Source organism: Corvus cornix, chromosome 20 (genome assembly GCF_000738735.6).
Source record: "Corvus cornix cornix isolate S_Up_H32 chromosome 20, ASM73873v5, whole genome shotgun sequence".
NCBI classification, from domain to species: Eukaryota; Metazoa; Chordata; class Aves; order Passeriformes; family Corvidae; genus Corvus; species Corvus cornix.
Window position 1 is genome coordinate 13,649,648 of NC_046349.1, and position 16,770 is coordinate 13,666,417.

Sequence of the window (16,770 nt, forward strand, 5' to 3'; positions counted from 1 at the left end):
GTTTTTGACTCTGTGCTCATTTCTCCACACAGATGTTTACTTCATTGCCACCCTGTCGTTCCTGTGGAAGGTCACTGTCATCACCCTGGTGAGCTGCCTGCCCCTCTACGTCCTCAAGTACCTGAGACGGAGGTTTTCTCCCCCCAGCTACTCGAAGCTCACGTCCTAGGGCTGCTCCTTGCACACAGAGACAGACATTGCCCCCGGCCCAGAGACAAACCCCCAGCTGTCGCCACAACGAGCACGTCCCGTACCTGCGCCAGGACCCCGTGGTGTCTCTGTTACCTGCTGCTGTAGTGAGAGACTTCCAAACTGCCCTGAGCAGGAACCTAACACGAAAAGGGAGCGTTTGGAGGGTGGAGGCTCTTAGCTCATCCGGTTCTTGTCACTTTTGTTCCACTAACTGGGGTCAAATGCATGGAACTGCGATGGCAATGGGTTTCTCTTGCATGGTTCAAAGCCTCTGGAAGCTGCTACCTGACCTTGGGATTTACATTTGACAATTTAAAGTGAATTTTTAAAGTGTCTGCACTGTTCTTTGCATTGTGTTACCTTTTTTTGTGTTATTTGTCTTTTTGATTCAAGTAGTTACATTCTTTTTACATCTTGGAAATCCCTTAATGTAGGTGATGCACTACACTGCTGACAGCTGATTCCTGATTTATGGCATGTTGTTTCCATAATGGGGCTCCAGCCTGTCGGATCTACACACACTGGAGAATCTGAGCGTGTCTGAGATTTTCCTTCCGTTGAAATGTGGTCACCCCAGTGATTTTGGAGGTATCCAGCCATTGATAAAGACAGAGAAGTGGTAGTTCTAAACGAGAGAATTCGGTTTTGTTTAGCTGTTGTGCTTCCTGTTAAAAGGAGCCTGTGATACAATAGTTTTACTCTGTATTTATTTGGGTAGGAGAAAATTATCTAAACTAAAGCAAATCCTCTTTGGAACAGAACTTTGCAGTTGATCATCCTTGAAATGTGTCAACAACGTGAGAAGAGACTCGTACTGTTCTGCAGACAATGTGGCAGACGTGTCTTGAATCCTTGGAGACTGAAAGGAGAGGTCACAGAGCTGCTACTCCTCACAGCTCCATGAAATCTGTTTCCTGTTAGTGTGAAACTGTGAGGATGAGCTGCAAATAAGCAGAGGCACTCCTAGGTGGATGTTTTAATGACATGCTCTCTGCAGAGAGGCAGTTTTTGGAACCTTGCACTTGCTCTGCTCTAAAAACCAAGCCCGAATCCCAGGAATGGGTTCGTACAAAGGCACTAGGCTCGTGTGCAGAGCAAATTTCTGCAGTTTGAATTTTCAGAAATTAAACTCAATGAGTTCTGTTGTTATAGTAAACTTTGGTCCACATTATAATATCATGAGGAGAGCAACATGTGCTTGGGCTTCTCAGCAGAAGGACAGAGACTTACAGGGATCTTTTAGAGTTGGGTTGATGCATCAAACACGGATGAGCTTTTAGTGGCAGCCATCCTTGTCTAAAGGCTCTTTAGTCTGTGCTAAATTAGTTGCTTGCTGTCTTCTTCCCACATCAGAGAAACCACAGGCGGAGCTGGCACTGCTTGGCGCCGTTGTTCCTTGGCTGCACAGGAGGAAAAGAGCCCAGAGCCCGAGCCCCTGTCCCAAAGCAGAGCCTGAGCTCACTTCTGCTGTCCCAAAGCAGAGCCTGAGCTCCCTTCTCCAATCTCAAGGAAGCCCTTCCAGGTCAGGTCCACCACATTGGCAAGGTGCAGAAGCTCCTGGGTCATCTCTGTGCCATGCTGAAGCTCTTGAAAGGGCTGCCAGCTCCTGCTGCCATTGCTGCAGGAGTTCCTGCGGCAAACAGCACAGAAGGTCTGATGTGAAAATCCATGGAAAATGGGAGAGTCGTTTTAAAAGAGCCTGTGTTGGCCCACAGTGCTGTGTCCTGAATTTTCACCTCTTAAGGTGGCTGTGCCTCGTGTGGTCAGTGTGTGGCAGTTGCTCCAGGGAATGTTTTGCACAACCTGACCTGCCTTCCTTGCTCTCAGTTCCCGTGAATAAATATCAAAGGGATGGGGGAGCAAGTTCCAGAAGTTTAGAGAAAAATTGGATGTGCTTTGTACCACCTGTGGCTTGGGGTGAGAGGAAGGTGCAAGGCCATGTGACCTTGTTGTTTCATGTGGTGGAAACCCTCTTGATTTAGAAAATAAGGTTTCAAAATCCTTCAGGAATAAGGGCAGCAAACACTCTTTTACTCACGGGTTTTATTTTGTGCCAGTTTTCTGATAGGCTTGGGTCTGAAGCCCTGGTATGGAGCAACTGCCTACAGAAACACCCTGCTGGCTAAGGGAAGCTAATTCTCAATATTCACCTTGTCATAATGGTTTGAAAATCTGGTTCTTTCCTTATGTTTTATTTTTTTTTTTTCCTAAAAGTAGTATTAATATACATTTCTACTTATTTGACATGTTGAACAAGGCTGTGAAAGTCCAGAGATTTGTCTTGTGGAGGAAAAGCAGTCCCTGAACAGCCTGTCTGGGGCTCACAGCCTTTTGTGAATTATGCTGTTTTGCCAGAAAGATCCTTAATATTGTCTTCATCATGACTGGAGTGTCGGCCATGCCACTGTTCTGGAGTCCCCAGGCAGCATTTCATAGGATCATGGAATGATTTGGGTTGGGAGGAACCTCAAAGGCCACCCAGTGCCACCCCTGCCATGGCAGGGACACCTCCCACTGTCCCAGGCTGCTCCAAGCCCCAATGTCCAACCTGGCCTTGGGCACTGCCAGGGATCCAGGGGCAGCCCCAGCTGCTCTGGGCACCCTGTGCCAGGGCCTCCCCACCCTCCCAGGAAGGAATTTCATCCCAATATCCAATCTAATCTGCTTTCAGTAGGTTTAAGTACAAGAACCAAGAATTCTTTTGGCCCCCGGTGGTGACTGAGCCCCCCAGTCCCTCTGGGCTCTGGTGCCCAGCCCTGTCCCTCTCTCCTGTGTGTTGGTAGTTCAATGTCCTGCAACAGTGCCAAGCTACTGTGTGTAAATATTTGAGACATATATATGGTAGAATTCACTGTTTCCTCAAGTCAATACAGTTTACACTGAGTGGACCATATTTGCAAACTATTAGCATACACCAAGAAAGGGAGTGAACTATGATTTCATTTATATTTATTGAATCATAAGTTTAGTAACATATTGAGTAGAGTTGATAGTGATCTGTAGCTGTGTTTTGGGGTGTGGATTATGTTCTTTGCAGCTCGTGTTTTTGCACAAGGTAGTAAATCCAGGAAGTAATTTCTGCCTGGATATACACTACATTTTTTCAAAGCAGTCAGAGACTAAAAAACTGCCATCTAACAAACAGCAGGAAAGAGGAATACTTCTGTTGTTCAAGTTTAGCACTTTATGTTTGCAATCCATTTCTCTTAAGTTATTTAAAAATGTTTTTAAAAGCAAAATTTAATTAATGTGTTCATATTTACTGTACATTAAAATAAATGGATTATCTGCTGGAAATTTCATCTTTTCCTCTAGTATGCTCATAATTTGTACTTTTGGGGAGTGAAGCATTGTTTTCTTCTTCTGTGTTGTATCTTGTTTGTGGCCTTAGTGTTCCTCCTGTTCCTTTATGTGTGTGGGTTCTGTGCTGTAGCAGGTCATGCGTGACTTGTGTGCTTTGGGACGGCTCCAGGTGCTGCTCCTGGGTCCCAGTGTGAGTCCCACTGTGCTCCTGCTTCCCCAGGTGCTGCTCCTGGGTCCCAGTGTGAGTCCCACTGTGCTCCTGCTTCCTGTGGCTGCCAACACTCCGTGCTGAGCTGCTTCAGGGCGAGGTTCTGTGGCACACACTGTTCTCTTCTTGCACCTCTGCAGGAACTCCAGCTGTGTCACAGCCCTCTCTATCTCCTTAACTCTGGATGTGCCCCCTCCACAGAGCTTTTCCTGTTCATCTGTGCACACAATTGTTTTGCTCAGCTCGTGGTGCAGTGGAAACCCAACGTTGTGTTCAACAGCAGCAGCTTCAGTCTGTGCAGGGTCTGATCAGACCTGGCTGAGGGGTGGTCAGGGACATCCCTGGTGTCCCCTCGGGGTGAGAGCTCTGTGCTGGGAGCTGCAGTTGTGGCTGGGCAGCACCAGAGGTGTTTTCTGTGCTCCCTGAGCTGTCCCAGCCAAACCCCGGGACAGCCTCGGCCTCTGGAGCTGCCGAGGGAAGTTGTGCTGGAGTTGAGCTGGGTTTGGCAGGGAGCCCCAGGTCAGAGGGGGAATCCCTAAAGCTTCCCTTTGGGGTTTATATGTAAGAAAGCTGCTGCAGCCTCTGCTGCACCACAACCCCCTGGCTTGCACAAGCAGGGCTCTGACCCAGGGATGTGAACCCCTACCATGTGCAGCTCAGTGTCCCGAGCTGTTCCGGTGGCATTGGGCTCATCCCAGAGCGTCTGGGGCCAGTCCAGTGCCCACTGGAGGGGCTCCTTATTTATTATTAGTTATTTCATAAGTGTTAAACTCTATGATTTGCATGAAATCCTGTGGTTCACAGCTTTGCCAATATGGTCCATTACTACTGCCTATGACAACTTGTGTACTGATATGCCTTTGAGAACATTTTTAATTGTTAAAATTGTTTTTTAAATCAATGTTAAGTTAATTTAATTTTTAATGGGCAAATGGATTCTGGTGTCAAAATGGTATTTACTGTGATGCTGATGTTTTGTACCTGTCATCCAGCTAAACAACCTGTAAATACTCCTGAGTCAAAAGAAACATGAATGCCAATTATTTATTGTTCTGTGGAGTTACATGTCGCAGATGTGTAAGAACTGAAAAGGGAATGTTGTAAAACAAGGTGGAAAAAATAAATTTTATGCAACTTCTTTACTTCATCCCTGTATGATGCACCTGGTTAGTGCAGGCACGATCAGTCCCAGCTGGGCTGGGAATTGCCAGGATGTGGGGAAGCTGTACTGTGGGTCCTTAGCCTGTGCATGGGAAATGCACATCCAAGGAAGGATCAGAGCTGCTTCCCTAAATTCTTTGTAGAAGCGGTTTTGGTGTTAACGGGGATGGTCACTGCTGCTGGCAGCCACTGCTGGCAGTGAGGAGGGGATCTTTCACTGGAACACAGATATATCCTGCCCTGGGATGAGCAGTGATGCAACAGCATTAGGAACAGCTATTTTGGGAATGTTCTCATCCCTTGGACATTTGATTCAGTGAGTGGCTCGGCATGAGAGCAGTCCCAGGGCCAGGGGGCAGAAACGGGGGGAGAGGCAGGGTCTAACACTGAGCATTCTCCACAGGGGAAACGTCAATCATGTTGAGTACAAACACAGTACAGCAATTTTCTACCAAAAATGTAATAGAGCCATAAACACTCCTAAAAGAAAAAAAATTTAACATGCAGTTGGATAAAGCAAATCTCTGACTTGGGAGACTGTTTAATGAAAGCGGAGATAAACTATCCCTCGGATCAGTGAACATCTATGGGAGTTTCTTTTGGATTCTATAGGACACGGATGCCCTTTTCAATGACTTGACTTCTTTTTGGCATAGTCTATGCAAATATTAAATAAAGCATTTTTGTGATGTTTGCACACATCAAATGAATGGTGTAGACTCCAGAAATCACAGGAACAGACTTTGCTCCCAAGTGTTACCAATTTCCCACTCTAAATGAGTTACATAAGCCCTGGTTAGTGGTTCCTTTAATTTATGGACAGTTTCTTTTTAATGGTGAAATGTGTAATTAAAAAAAGCTAGAAATAGTTTTTCTAAACTCACTCTGGAAGGGAAGGAGAATTTCAGTAATTTTTTTTTAACCCAAACATTGCATAATAGTAGAAATGTCAAAGATTTCCATGGGGTTTCATTTCATTCTTCATGTGGCTGTGGTCATGCAAGAAGTTTGAACACTGCAGGGGCTGGCAGATTTTTGGAAGATCATGCATCCTGGGGTAAGTTTTCAGTCTAGGCTTTACCAAGGAATGCCAGTGGCCTTGTTTTTCAAATTGTGGTTGTATCATGCACTGGTGTGTCTTTGTTTTTCCTTTTTTATGAGAAGAAAGAGGAGGTGCTGGCTGTAATTGGGTGTCTCGCTCTGGCCCTGAGCCTGACGGAGCTGTGGAGGCTTCCCTGCACCATAAACCATTGGAGAGAGGAAAACCTCGGAGACCTGCTCTGTCTTCACCTTCTGATGGCTCAAGTCACGACACCTGCACTGCCTCTTCTCCCCTGCACTGCTGTGGCATTAAATTTTGTCTTAAATCTTCACTAGATGGGGGGAACTGCTCCCGTTCCTCTTTCCCAGGTAGGAGATGGGGCCAGAGTGAACCAGTGGTCTGGGCTGGCCCTGCAGGCAGAGCACAGAAAGCAGAAAAATATTTTTGTTTTGATGATTAGACTTTCTCAGCACCTTAAACATGGGAGTCAATCCTACAGGAAAGTTCCTTCTTCCACAGAGTATTCAGATGTCTGGTTTTAAATGAGGAGTGTGATTGCAGGCTTTAAAAACCTGTCCTTCCGATTGGGAGTTGATAAACCCCAATCCAAACATTCCAGTGGATTCTTCTGTCTCCCACCTGGAACCGCAGATCCCAATCACATCTGTGATAAATGTTACACGTGGGAGCCTGTGGGAGCTGTGAGACTCCGAGTGGGAGCAGCAGGAAAGGCACCACTGCAACTGCACAGGAAATCAGGGGAAACCTGGAGTGTGCCAGCACTTACCAACAGCACCAGTGCTGCTCCAGCACCTGTTCAAGGGCAGTTTCAAAGCTGATGCTGTGGCTTCCTTAGGCCATGAGCATTTGCTGGCCTTAAAACTCTCTGGATGCTGTGGGGCTCTCTAGGCTACGTGGTGGATCTCTGGAATTTTGCTGCTGTAACTGAAGTTAGAGGTGATGAGCCTCTTGCAGGATCTGGCCTTGAGAAGAATGTCCTTCCCTCGGCTGCTGTTCCTCCCTTTGTGGCCCAAGACCTGAGCGGGTTACAAAAAAGGGCTTTAAAAATCTCTGTGTTCCCACTTTAAAGCCTCCCGCTCTTGGCTGGCTGGAATTGTCCACGTAAGGCAGAATGTTGTCTGCGCTTCAGATTCGCTCTCAGAAAGGAGTAGTAACAAGAACAATCTGTGCAAAAGAATTTAACGCAGTAAAGATGGGGGTAATAGTCATTCTCATTTGTCCTTTTATGTGAAACAGATTTTATTTTAAACGTACACTCTGAGGAGCTTAACCATATCCAGAAAGTTGTTTACCAGGGTAAAAGTAGAGATACCCACAGGATAAATTGAGAGCATGAGTGGAGGTGAGTGGGCTGTACTGAGGGATTGTGCTCAGCCAGCTCAGGAGTCCCCTGGGGCACATCTTGGTGGCACTGGGACACAGGGATGCCCTGGCCTTGTGCTGTTGGCAGGCAGCAGATTGACTCCTGTGCTTCACATCTGCTCCAAAAGAGCTGTGCTGGAGGTGTTGCATTTCTGTGCCTGTCCTGTGCTGCCTCTGCTGGGTCTGAACCAGGTCCCCTCAGATTGGTTCCGTACAGATGTCACCAACCCGTGACTTGTCAAAAAGTGATGCAAATTGCCATTGATCAGGACTCCTACTAAAAATAAGAATAGATCAAATGCCCAGTAATGGTCTCACTGAAGCATTTTCCTGCTCCAACAGCAAAGGTGTCACTGCCAGGGGGAGAAACAGCACTCAAAAACGCTGTGGGAAAGGCAAGGGATGGGGCCCACAGAGGCAGAACTCCTCTGCACCTTTGTAAATCCGAGATTAAGGTTTGGAATGAAAGGCACATTTATAAGGATCAGCATTCCCTCTGTCAGATTTTAATACCTGATCTTTCCTAGAGACACTCCAGAAAACAAATTCTCTGAGCGAAATCTCGATTTGCGGCACTAACCCCTAAGGCGAGGACCTTCCCAAAGCAGGTGGAACGTGAGCACAGCATTGGTGTCTCGGTGGAAGACCCGGGGCTGGTGTAAAGAAACACCCACCCACCCCCTCACACAATCCTTGTGTTTTGTTCGAGCCCGAGTTGAATTCTTGCCAGTGCTCATTACTGAAGTGTGGAACTAATTCTTACAGGTGCCGTGTTCTCCATAAATTGCCTTCAAAAGAAAGAAACCTCTTGTATTTCACACGTGAGTGACAACAGTTTCCTGCAGCGTCCTTGTGATCTCTCCCCATCAGGAGCCCGGGCCAGCGCTGATTTACAGAGCTCCCACTCGTCCTTCCCTCAGCTCCTGCTGCCCTTCCAGCCCTGAAGAACGGAATGCCACAAAGCCCTCAGTAAAACCGGAGCCTGCAGGAAATATCAGGTGTTAACATCCAATAAAAAGCTGACACGCTTCAGTGAGCCGGGATTGCAGGGTCCGGCCCAGGCAAGGCCTGACCTAATGCAGAGGTTTATGGTGGTGGCAGGTAAGGACTAATTACAGACCCTGCACTCCATCACGGGCTGGCCTGTCAGGTTAACTTAGGGACTGAAGTGCCTACGGTCGCACTGGGGGCTCTCTGCCCCTCTGCATAACTGCATGCAGTTGGCTCCTAAAGAAACGTGGGGAGTAAATCTGAGGTGCTGAAAGAAATACTGCAGCAGAAATTACACTGTGGGGAAGGGTTTATACGTGTTGGGGTGAATTAATGACCGGGTTTGGGGTTTTTGGAAAGAAAAAAACACAACAAACTTTGTGCACAAATACATAGTTTAAAATATATTCTCTTTCAAACACCAGCTATTTTAACAACAGTGTAAATCAGATTTTACAGACCACATATTTCAAGTATGAAGTTCATTAAATGTGTGAAATTCTAGATTAGCTGCCGGGTGTGGCCAGAGCCCCAGTAATGAATTCTAAATTCTGTTCAGGATATAATATCAGATTCCTTTGCCCTGGCGCTGATATGAAAGGACTAAAGCACCTTTTCAAAACAGTCATAACCTTTCTTTATTATCTTTATTTAGTTTAGCCATCATATGATATAATGAATGACTGCATCAGTGTTTCCATCCTGAACCTAATGCACAGGTGTTTAACTTGATTAATTTGTGGGTTTATTATTATTATTAAACCAACCTATGTCTCAATGTAACTGAAATTAATGCTATCAATTTATACACATTTTTGCCAGTGCCCTGCAGTGGGTGGTTGGCTGTCTTTAGGTTCAGGAATATCACTCTGAACTACAATTCCCTCTGAATTTGTGTGGAAAAAATGGATTAATTAATGATGCTGTTCTCATTCCATAAACCCTTCCGTGAGCTGGGAGCAAGGTGCAAAAGGAAACAGCTCTTTCCTTGTGCTGCTGTAGCCAGTGAAATTTAGGGACAGCTCTCTGTGGTGTCCAGCTCCACTGGACAGAGCAGGCAGGACGGAAATCCGGGTGTTCTGTGCCCCAGGGATGGGCACTGGCCAGAGCAGCTCCAGGGCTGCCATAGGCTGATCCAGCAGGTGCCTGTGGACCTGCACGACCTGGCCTTGTTGTTTCTTCTGCTCCCTTTTCCTCCTGTGCTATCCAAAGGGAAGGGGGTTCACGAGCCAGTTCTACTCCTGATATAACCAATAATGGGAATTTTCCAGGTAGCTGGGGCTGAAAATCCAGGGCTAAGTAGAAGAATTGGTATTTCCGACTCATGGCTGTTGGTTGGAGACCTCTTTCCAAAGCAGAATTTTCAATGGTAGATGAAAAGCGAGTTCTCATTTGGGGAAAACTCATGCAGTTCTGCTTCCAGACCTGGAGAGCTCTGTGTGGGTGGATTCCCTGGGCCACGTGGAGCTCACTGCAATATCAGACACTGTAACTTCATCAAGTGGGTGAATTTGGTCTTTAGACAAGTGCATCAGCAGCAGTGAGCCTGAAGTGGTCCCATGCAGTGAGGATGCTCCGGGACTGCTCGGGAAGGGGAGGGAGGTGCCGGAGTGCAGGACCTGGGCACAGCTGGGGCCGTGCTGAGGCCCTGGGAGCCGGGAGGTGCAGTGAGGACACAGCCCGAGTGTGGGAATCCCTGCTCAGCACGGCAGGGCCGTGTGGAGGCTGCTCCGGGAGCCTCGTGTGCGAGGGCACACCGGGGAGAGCAGTATTTACTTTGGAAGGGCGAGCAGCTTTTGTCAAAAATACTTATTGTTGCTGTGAGACTGAAATACCTTTTGCAAGTGGAAAACAGAGATGTCTCCATGAAGTCTCTGATGATAAAATCCAGGCAGCTGCCCCAATGGCCTGAGAGCACATCCTCAGGAAGCCTTGATGCCTTATCTCCTGAAGAGCATGAGAAATAAAAATAATGCTAAATGCCTGCGTGGAGCCGGGCAGGGAGGCTCATCCTCCGGCAGGGCAATGCTGTGGGCGGCTGCCAGGGGAAATCAGGGACCCCCCGGGGCCAAGACCCCCGGGACCCAGCTCCCCAGACCCCCCGAGCCCCCCGGGCCCGCTGCCGCTCCCCCGGCCGCCTGCTCTGCTCTGCTCTGCCGGGCAGGGAGCTCTTCGCTCGGCCTCCTGGGCTGCGAGCCCGGCGGTGAGGACCGGCCGGGCTGTTCCCGGGGACAAGTTCAGCTTCCAAATCCATCCCCGAGCCAGGGAGCTGCTCGGGGTCAGCGCCAGCAGATGCACCTCTCCCCTGTCCCCAAAGCCAGGCATCCGCTGGGCACACCCCAGAAGGTGCCATGGGCACGGGGGGGAGCTGGGTCTGTTTTTGGGGGGTAGGGATGCAGTCCAGAATGTGCCCCTAAAAGGAAGAGGAAGTATTCTCCTAAAGAGGGAATAAATAGCTAAAAATATTAGCTATTAATAGCTCCTTACCTCCAAAAATAAAATCCCTTAGTGATACCAAAATAAGAAAGCAAAGGAAAGTCGGAGGTATTTGGCCTTCCTTTGAAAAGGGAAGCTAAAAATAACTATATATATATAAAAATCTCTCGTTTCTAGGGAAAGTCTCTGCCCCCGCATCCAGCTTGCACAGTTATATAAGACTTGAACTACATCCCCCTCTCCTCCGCGGCCGCTCACAACGCGCTGGAGCCGCGGCCAGATGGAGAAAGGTTCCGTCAGGAAAGTTTAACTCAGCGGGGAAGCTGCAGCCAGTGGAGGACACGATTCTCTCGCTGAACTCTCCAAAAGCCTTGGAAATCTGACAGTTGTGTCATATGCTGGTTTGGGGAATGCTAGTCCGGAGGCAGCCGCCAGCCCTCTTTCACTTCTTTATTTATTTATTATTTTTTTTCGCGTTGCACTGAGTTTAATTTGGGTAGCAGGATTCAGCAGTTTTAAGTTGGAAAAAACTTAGTGGAAGAAGATATTTTAGGAAAACCCTGTCATGTGAACTAGCGGGAGCCGATCAAACCGAGCTATTAAAAGAAAGACATTGTATTTTTAAACGGTGCAGCCCAGGGCAGCCAACCTGTGTGCCCAGAACCGCGGAGCCGGGGCTGCTCCCCCGCCGCAGCTCCGCGTGGGAGGAGGCCGAGCTTTCCGTCGGGGTGGCCCATTCTCCCGCTCGCTCTGGATTCCCTTGGCACGGCCAGGTGCCCTCGGCTCCCCCAGCCTGTGGGGCCCCCGCTGCACGCGGCTGCTCGCCCCCAGTTTGCCCCTTCCCAGCTCCCCTTCGCCTGAAGCCCCTGTCCCAGCTGTTCTCTGCTCTTCCCAGTGCAATTCCAACAGGGGATGCTGGGGCGACTGGTCAGAACCGCAGTGAGGAGCTGGGGTGGTGAGGGTAGAAGTTGGGTTAATTACTTATTTCTCCCGACTAGAAATTAATTAAAATCGTTTTGCTCTCCTCGCAAAGCGGCGGCCTCGGTCTCCCTTAACCGTTTCCAAACAGGGATCAGGTGATTCCCATTTTGCCGATGCCGCTGGTGGATGCTCAGAGCCGGCGGGGAGCTCAGGTGCGGTACCTGGGGCCGGGGCCGCTGCCGAGCAGCGCCGGGGCTTGCGGGACCTCGCTCGTGGCTTCGCACTGCTCGTTGGAGAGGGCTGAGAATGGGAAAAGCCTCCAGGTACGAGCCTGAGGGTCAGGTGCCACTTTTCGGCGCTTCCCCGCCATCCAGGGCTCAGGCAGGAATATCCTCACGGGAGATCGGCTCAGCCCTGGGGGACGGGGAGGAAAAGGCTCCCCGAGAGCCGAGGGGTGCCAGGGGGTCTCGCTGAGGGGTTCAGGGGGAGCTGCGGCCCCCGGGGTTCCCGGGCCGGGGCTTGCCCCTCTCCCCGGGGAAGCCGGTTGCATAACGGGCCCACGGGGCTGGGGAAGGTATTTCCGCCCCGACGTGTCCAAAGATGACAAAGGATAGGAAAGTGAGGTGCGCTGAGTTTCCCCGGGCTGCCTGCAGTTGCTAGCCTGCAGGACAACAAACCCGAGCAGCAGAAAGTTTGATTGCGATACCTCCTTCGAGTCGATTTGGGGAGCGAGGGAGTGAAAAATGGAAATGCGGGGCGGGTGCCAGGCAGCCCTCCGCGCTCGCCCGGCCAAGTCCGGCTTGCCGTGACTCACCCGGGGCTCCGGCTGACCCCGGCAAGCGCTCCCCGAGGGGCGGGCAGAGCTCCCACCCTCCCCGGAGAGTCGTTTATATATATATGTGACTTCTTCATCCCTGCTGGGAAAACTTCTGTGCAAGTGCAGCCGCAGGGAGACACAGAGCCCAGCGCCGAAGCGAGAGGCAGATGCTCCTTACACACCAGTGAAAACCATACATTGTGAGACAGCCGCAGTTCATGACATCCCCGGCTTTATTTTCCTGTTTTCTTTTGCTTTATTTTCCTGTTTATACATAGGACATGTAAACACACGCGGGTTGTCTTGGTTTCGGAGGCTTCCTTGGCTATTTCATTCTTGCTAAGCTCCACGTGTATCAGTGGAAATCCATGGGGTTGCTCCTTTCCTAAATTGATCTAAAAATAGGAACAGAGAGAGGTCTGTGAAACACCACTAAACAAATTCACCGATTTTTAATTTTTCTTTTTGTCTTCGTATGAAGAATTGAGCCAATGGTAATTAGAAGCCAAAACCTGTGCCAGTAACAAGATGGGTATTAATAGGGTGCTGGTGAATTTAAAAGACATAAATATAAGCTGGGGACTTCGCTTTTCTGAATGATTTATTCAAAGGTAAAAGCAGCAGCAGCAGCCTGAGCTTGTCTCTGCTGGGAAGAAGGAAAACTTCTGCACAGAAGCCCCGTTGCTTTGAAAGGCTTTGCAGTTCCTGCAAGTTTTGTTTAAAAAGCACACACTGGGATTTTTAACATCATCCATATTTCTTTCTTACTCGCTCTCTAACTTTCTGCTCAACAATTAAGTGCTTGTGCTGCAGACTGAGAAAGCCGCAGAGCTGCCTTGGCCCGGAGCTGGGAGACGTCATGGATTCCTGAGTGTGAAGTTGCAGGAAAGCCCTCAGTTTGGGAGATGGAGGCGATCCAGGGGTTTCCATGGCACTGGGATAAACAGGAGGAAACAGTGAGGGAATCCCGTTATTTTACAGCATTCAAAGACTATAAACACTCGGAGCAGGGAAGGAAGTGGCCTTTCCCTCTCTAGTAACCCTCATCTCAGAGCAGAGAACTGACTTCACTTCAGGAACAAGCTCAGCCCAGTTCGGATCCCTCTTTGCACCTCCAAACACTTACTGAGGAGGCGAGCAAGAGGGGTTCCCTCTGTCCGGGCGGCACTGGTTGAACATGGTTTAAAGGAGATTTTCTTTTCTTGTTTTTTTTAAATTTTTTTCTGCTTTTGATTTTTTTTTTTTTTTTTTAATTCCTGATGCAGCGAGAAACTGCCTGCAGGCTGGTACACTACCACCACATCATGAGGTCTATGGATCAAGGTAGGGTGTGACTGCTGCCTGTCTGTGTGCTCTGTGTGTGTCCCTGTGTCGCTCCCCTCCCGGGCTCGGCAGGTCCCTCCCCGGCCCGGGGTCCGTCCCGCGGCTCCAGCCCGCTGGCAGGCGGGGTGGGCAGGAGGGGTTCACGGCGAGAAGGGCCCTCGGGGAAAGGACTGGGCTGCCTTTAGGTTTGGGTTGGTTTGAAGCGATCCGCCACGGCGATACTAATCTGTCTGGAGCAGCCTCCTTTAAACTCCAGCCAGAGGGACTCTCCTCTTCCAAGCCATCACCCCAGGAGTCTCGCTGACTAACCCGGCCGCTTAACCCTTGCACCGCCTGCCCAGGTGGGGGCTCGGGGCGCCGCGGCGCTGCCCCGGGCCCGGCGGAGGCTGCGGCAGCGCGGGCCGGGCCGGGCCGGGGCTCGGCGGCCGCGGCGCTCGGGGGTGCCCGGGGGTCCCGTCGGGGCCGGTGCCCGCGGGGCGGGGGTGGGGGCGCGGCCGGGCCGTGCGGCGGGCGGGGGTCGGGGCTGGGGGCGGCTTGCGGGGCGCTGGAGGAGGCAAGAGTTAAGCGCGGCGAGAGGAGGAGCCTGCCCCGCTGTCAGCCCCGTGCGCGGCCGCCCCGGCCCGAGCCATCATCCCCTCCGCAGCGCGGGTGTCCCCGCTGCCGCCCGGGCACAGGGGCAGCCTTCGGGGGATGCTGCGGCTCTCTCGGGCATCCTCCGTCCCGCCCCGCCGGGCTGCGGGCCCGGGGCAGGGCAGGGCGCGGCGTGGGAGCGGCCGGCGTGCGGAGGCGGAGGGGGTCGGGCTCGCCCGGAGCGGGGCATGGGACGGGGGGCTCCGGGCACAGCCGTGCGGGGCTCTCCGGGTCCGGGCGGAGGATGCTCGGCGCGAGGGAAGCCCTGGCCGCCCGCAGCCCCGCTCCTGCATCGCACCCGCGGACCAGCGAGCCCGGCTGCCCCCGCCGGGCCCCGCTCCCCCGGGCGCTCGGAGCGCTGCGCCGCCGGGAGGGCGGGCGGGGGGGTGAGCTCGGCTTTGACAGCGCTGCCGGTGCGGGGAGAAGCGGCAGGAGGTGCAGAAGGGAAGGGCTTTTCCGTCGGGCCGCTCCATCCTTGATTTCCCCGCCCGCGCTGGCAGCGCCGCTCGGCCGCTGAGTCAGAGCCGGGGCCGCGGAGGCTGAGCGGGCTCCGGGGGACGAGGGAGCGCGGCAGGGCTGCCTTTGAGGGGCCCTTAGTAGCGGCTGTTTGTTTTCTCCTGCCGCAGCGAGCTCCCCGGGCACCTGCCAAAACACACTCGTTAACACCTACACCCAAAGAGGATCATCCGAGAGCTCCGATTCTCGAACAAGCCAATGGAAAGATTCTTGAGTGGCTTTATACCGTAGCCTTAGGATCAGGCCATTGCCCTGCCTCGTGTCTCCTCGGCTTTCTCCAGACAAAACTCCCTGTCTCCTGAGCGCTCCAGCTGCTCTTAGTCACTCTCAGAACAGCCCGCGGAAGTTATTTTGCTGCAAAGAGCAGCAAAGGGAATGAGGAGACTTGATGCTCCTGTCAGTGATCCTGCTCTCACCTGCTGCAGGACAGCAGTGCAGCAAAGCACAGGGCAGCTCTCCAGTGGCAGCACCACAACCCCTTCCAGTGCTGTGGAGCTCTGCTTTCCCCAGAGCCCTGCAGTCACAGCCCAGAATGAAAAGCACTAATTTATTTTTTTTATTTCTAGATCGAATATTTGAGACCACAGTAGGCAGTGTAGCAGTGCACTCAGCTGCACCACAGAGCCTTGAGATGCTCCAGAAAGAACATGCTCCCGGGCTCCAGAGTGCATTTTTGCCTTATGCAAATGCTTGCTCCTGTCAGCGGTGCAGGGGTGATTGGAGCAGTCTCTGCCCCCAGCTTGCCTTTGTGTCACAAGGCTGCTCCCAACATTTCCACAAGGAAAAAGCAGCATGGAACTGCAAGGGGTTAATAGTGCATGGCACTTTTGGGATCAGTCTCTGCCTTTGGGAGGATTCCTGCACCCACAACAAAGTGTTAGAGTCTTACTAATGCAGGGTGTGTAAATGATGATGTGTTAATAATTTTAAGCCCTCATCCCCTTTTATGATTAGAGCAGGCTCAGAATGAGGAATGAAGGCTCTGCACAAACACCCTGCCAGCAAAAAGCTGCTTTGGCTTCAGCAAGTTTCAGCCACGGCAGAGATCTTCCCCAGGTGACCACGGTCCCCGTGTCATCCTGTGGTCCCACAGCTGTTAATTCTGCCACCTGACCTTTCTCTGGGCCAGCCTGTCCTGTGGGACGCAGTTACACCAGCTACAGTCAGCAAATGATTCCAGAGTCTTTTGTGCAGGGCAGGAATCACATTCACAGATGGGACACTGTCATAACTGGAGCATTCTTTTATAATATTCCAATAGATACTCTAAGTGAAATTTCATCACTCATTTTTTAAAAAATAGCCAAGGATAATAATATCCTAGAACTTCTTTTCCACTACTGGCTTAATCTATTTTTTTTTTTTAACTATGATATGTGCATTCCTTTGGTTTGCCCAGCAGACTTCAGAACTTAATGGGAACGTGGAGATATGAGCAATTTTTCCATTGTCCTTTCTTGCCAAACCACTTTAAGCTTGAAATTGGGGGGTAATATCTCTGACTCAACCTGACCCCAAAATTGAAAAGTAGTGTGTGTGCATGTGCCTCTCAAAGGAACTACCAGATATTTCTCCCTTCTCTCTCCCTCCTTTTTTTTTCTCTAATAACACTCCCCACACTCCAGACCAAGCAACCAGTCACTCACAGTCTGAGCTCATTTTAAAGAGCTTGGATTAAGTCCATGTGCAAGTTTTAGTTGCCTGTTAAATTTCTAATGCCTGCCACATACACCATTAGAACACTTCGATTTTTAAGACAGCATTGACTCATATTTTCTTTGGGTTTTAGCAGCTAAATAGACATGCAGCTTTCTTAATCCACTTTTCTCTCTCTCTTTTTCTTTAAAA

The 16,770-nt window shown here is 50.6% G+C and overlaps 2 protein-coding genes across 4 annotated transcripts in view; both read left to right on the forward strand.

Moving 5' to 3' along the window:
- Positions 1-4,850, forward strand: part of ATP9A (ATPase phospholipid transporting 9A (putative)) — a 49,159-nt gene extending 44,309 nt beyond the window's left edge. The window contains 1 exon segment of the mRNA XM_039563367.1: positions 33-4,850. Coding sequence (XP_039419301.1) covers positions 33-169 — 137 coding nt within the window. The 3' untranslated portion in view covers positions 170-4,850.
- An 8,627-nt stretch (positions 4,851-13,477) lies between these two features.
- Positions 13,478-16,770, forward strand: part of NFATC2 (nuclear factor of activated T cells 2) — an 82,912-nt gene continuing 79,619 nt past the window's right edge. For all 3 annotated transcript variants that reach the window (XM_039563460.1, XM_039563459.1, XM_039563462.1), the window contains exon 1: positions 13,478-13,776. In XM_039563460.1, coding sequence (XP_039419394.1) covers positions 13,713-13,776 — 64 coding nt within the window. In that variant the 5' untranslated portion in view covers positions 13,478-13,712. The remainder of the gene's footprint in view (positions 13,777-16,770) is intronic.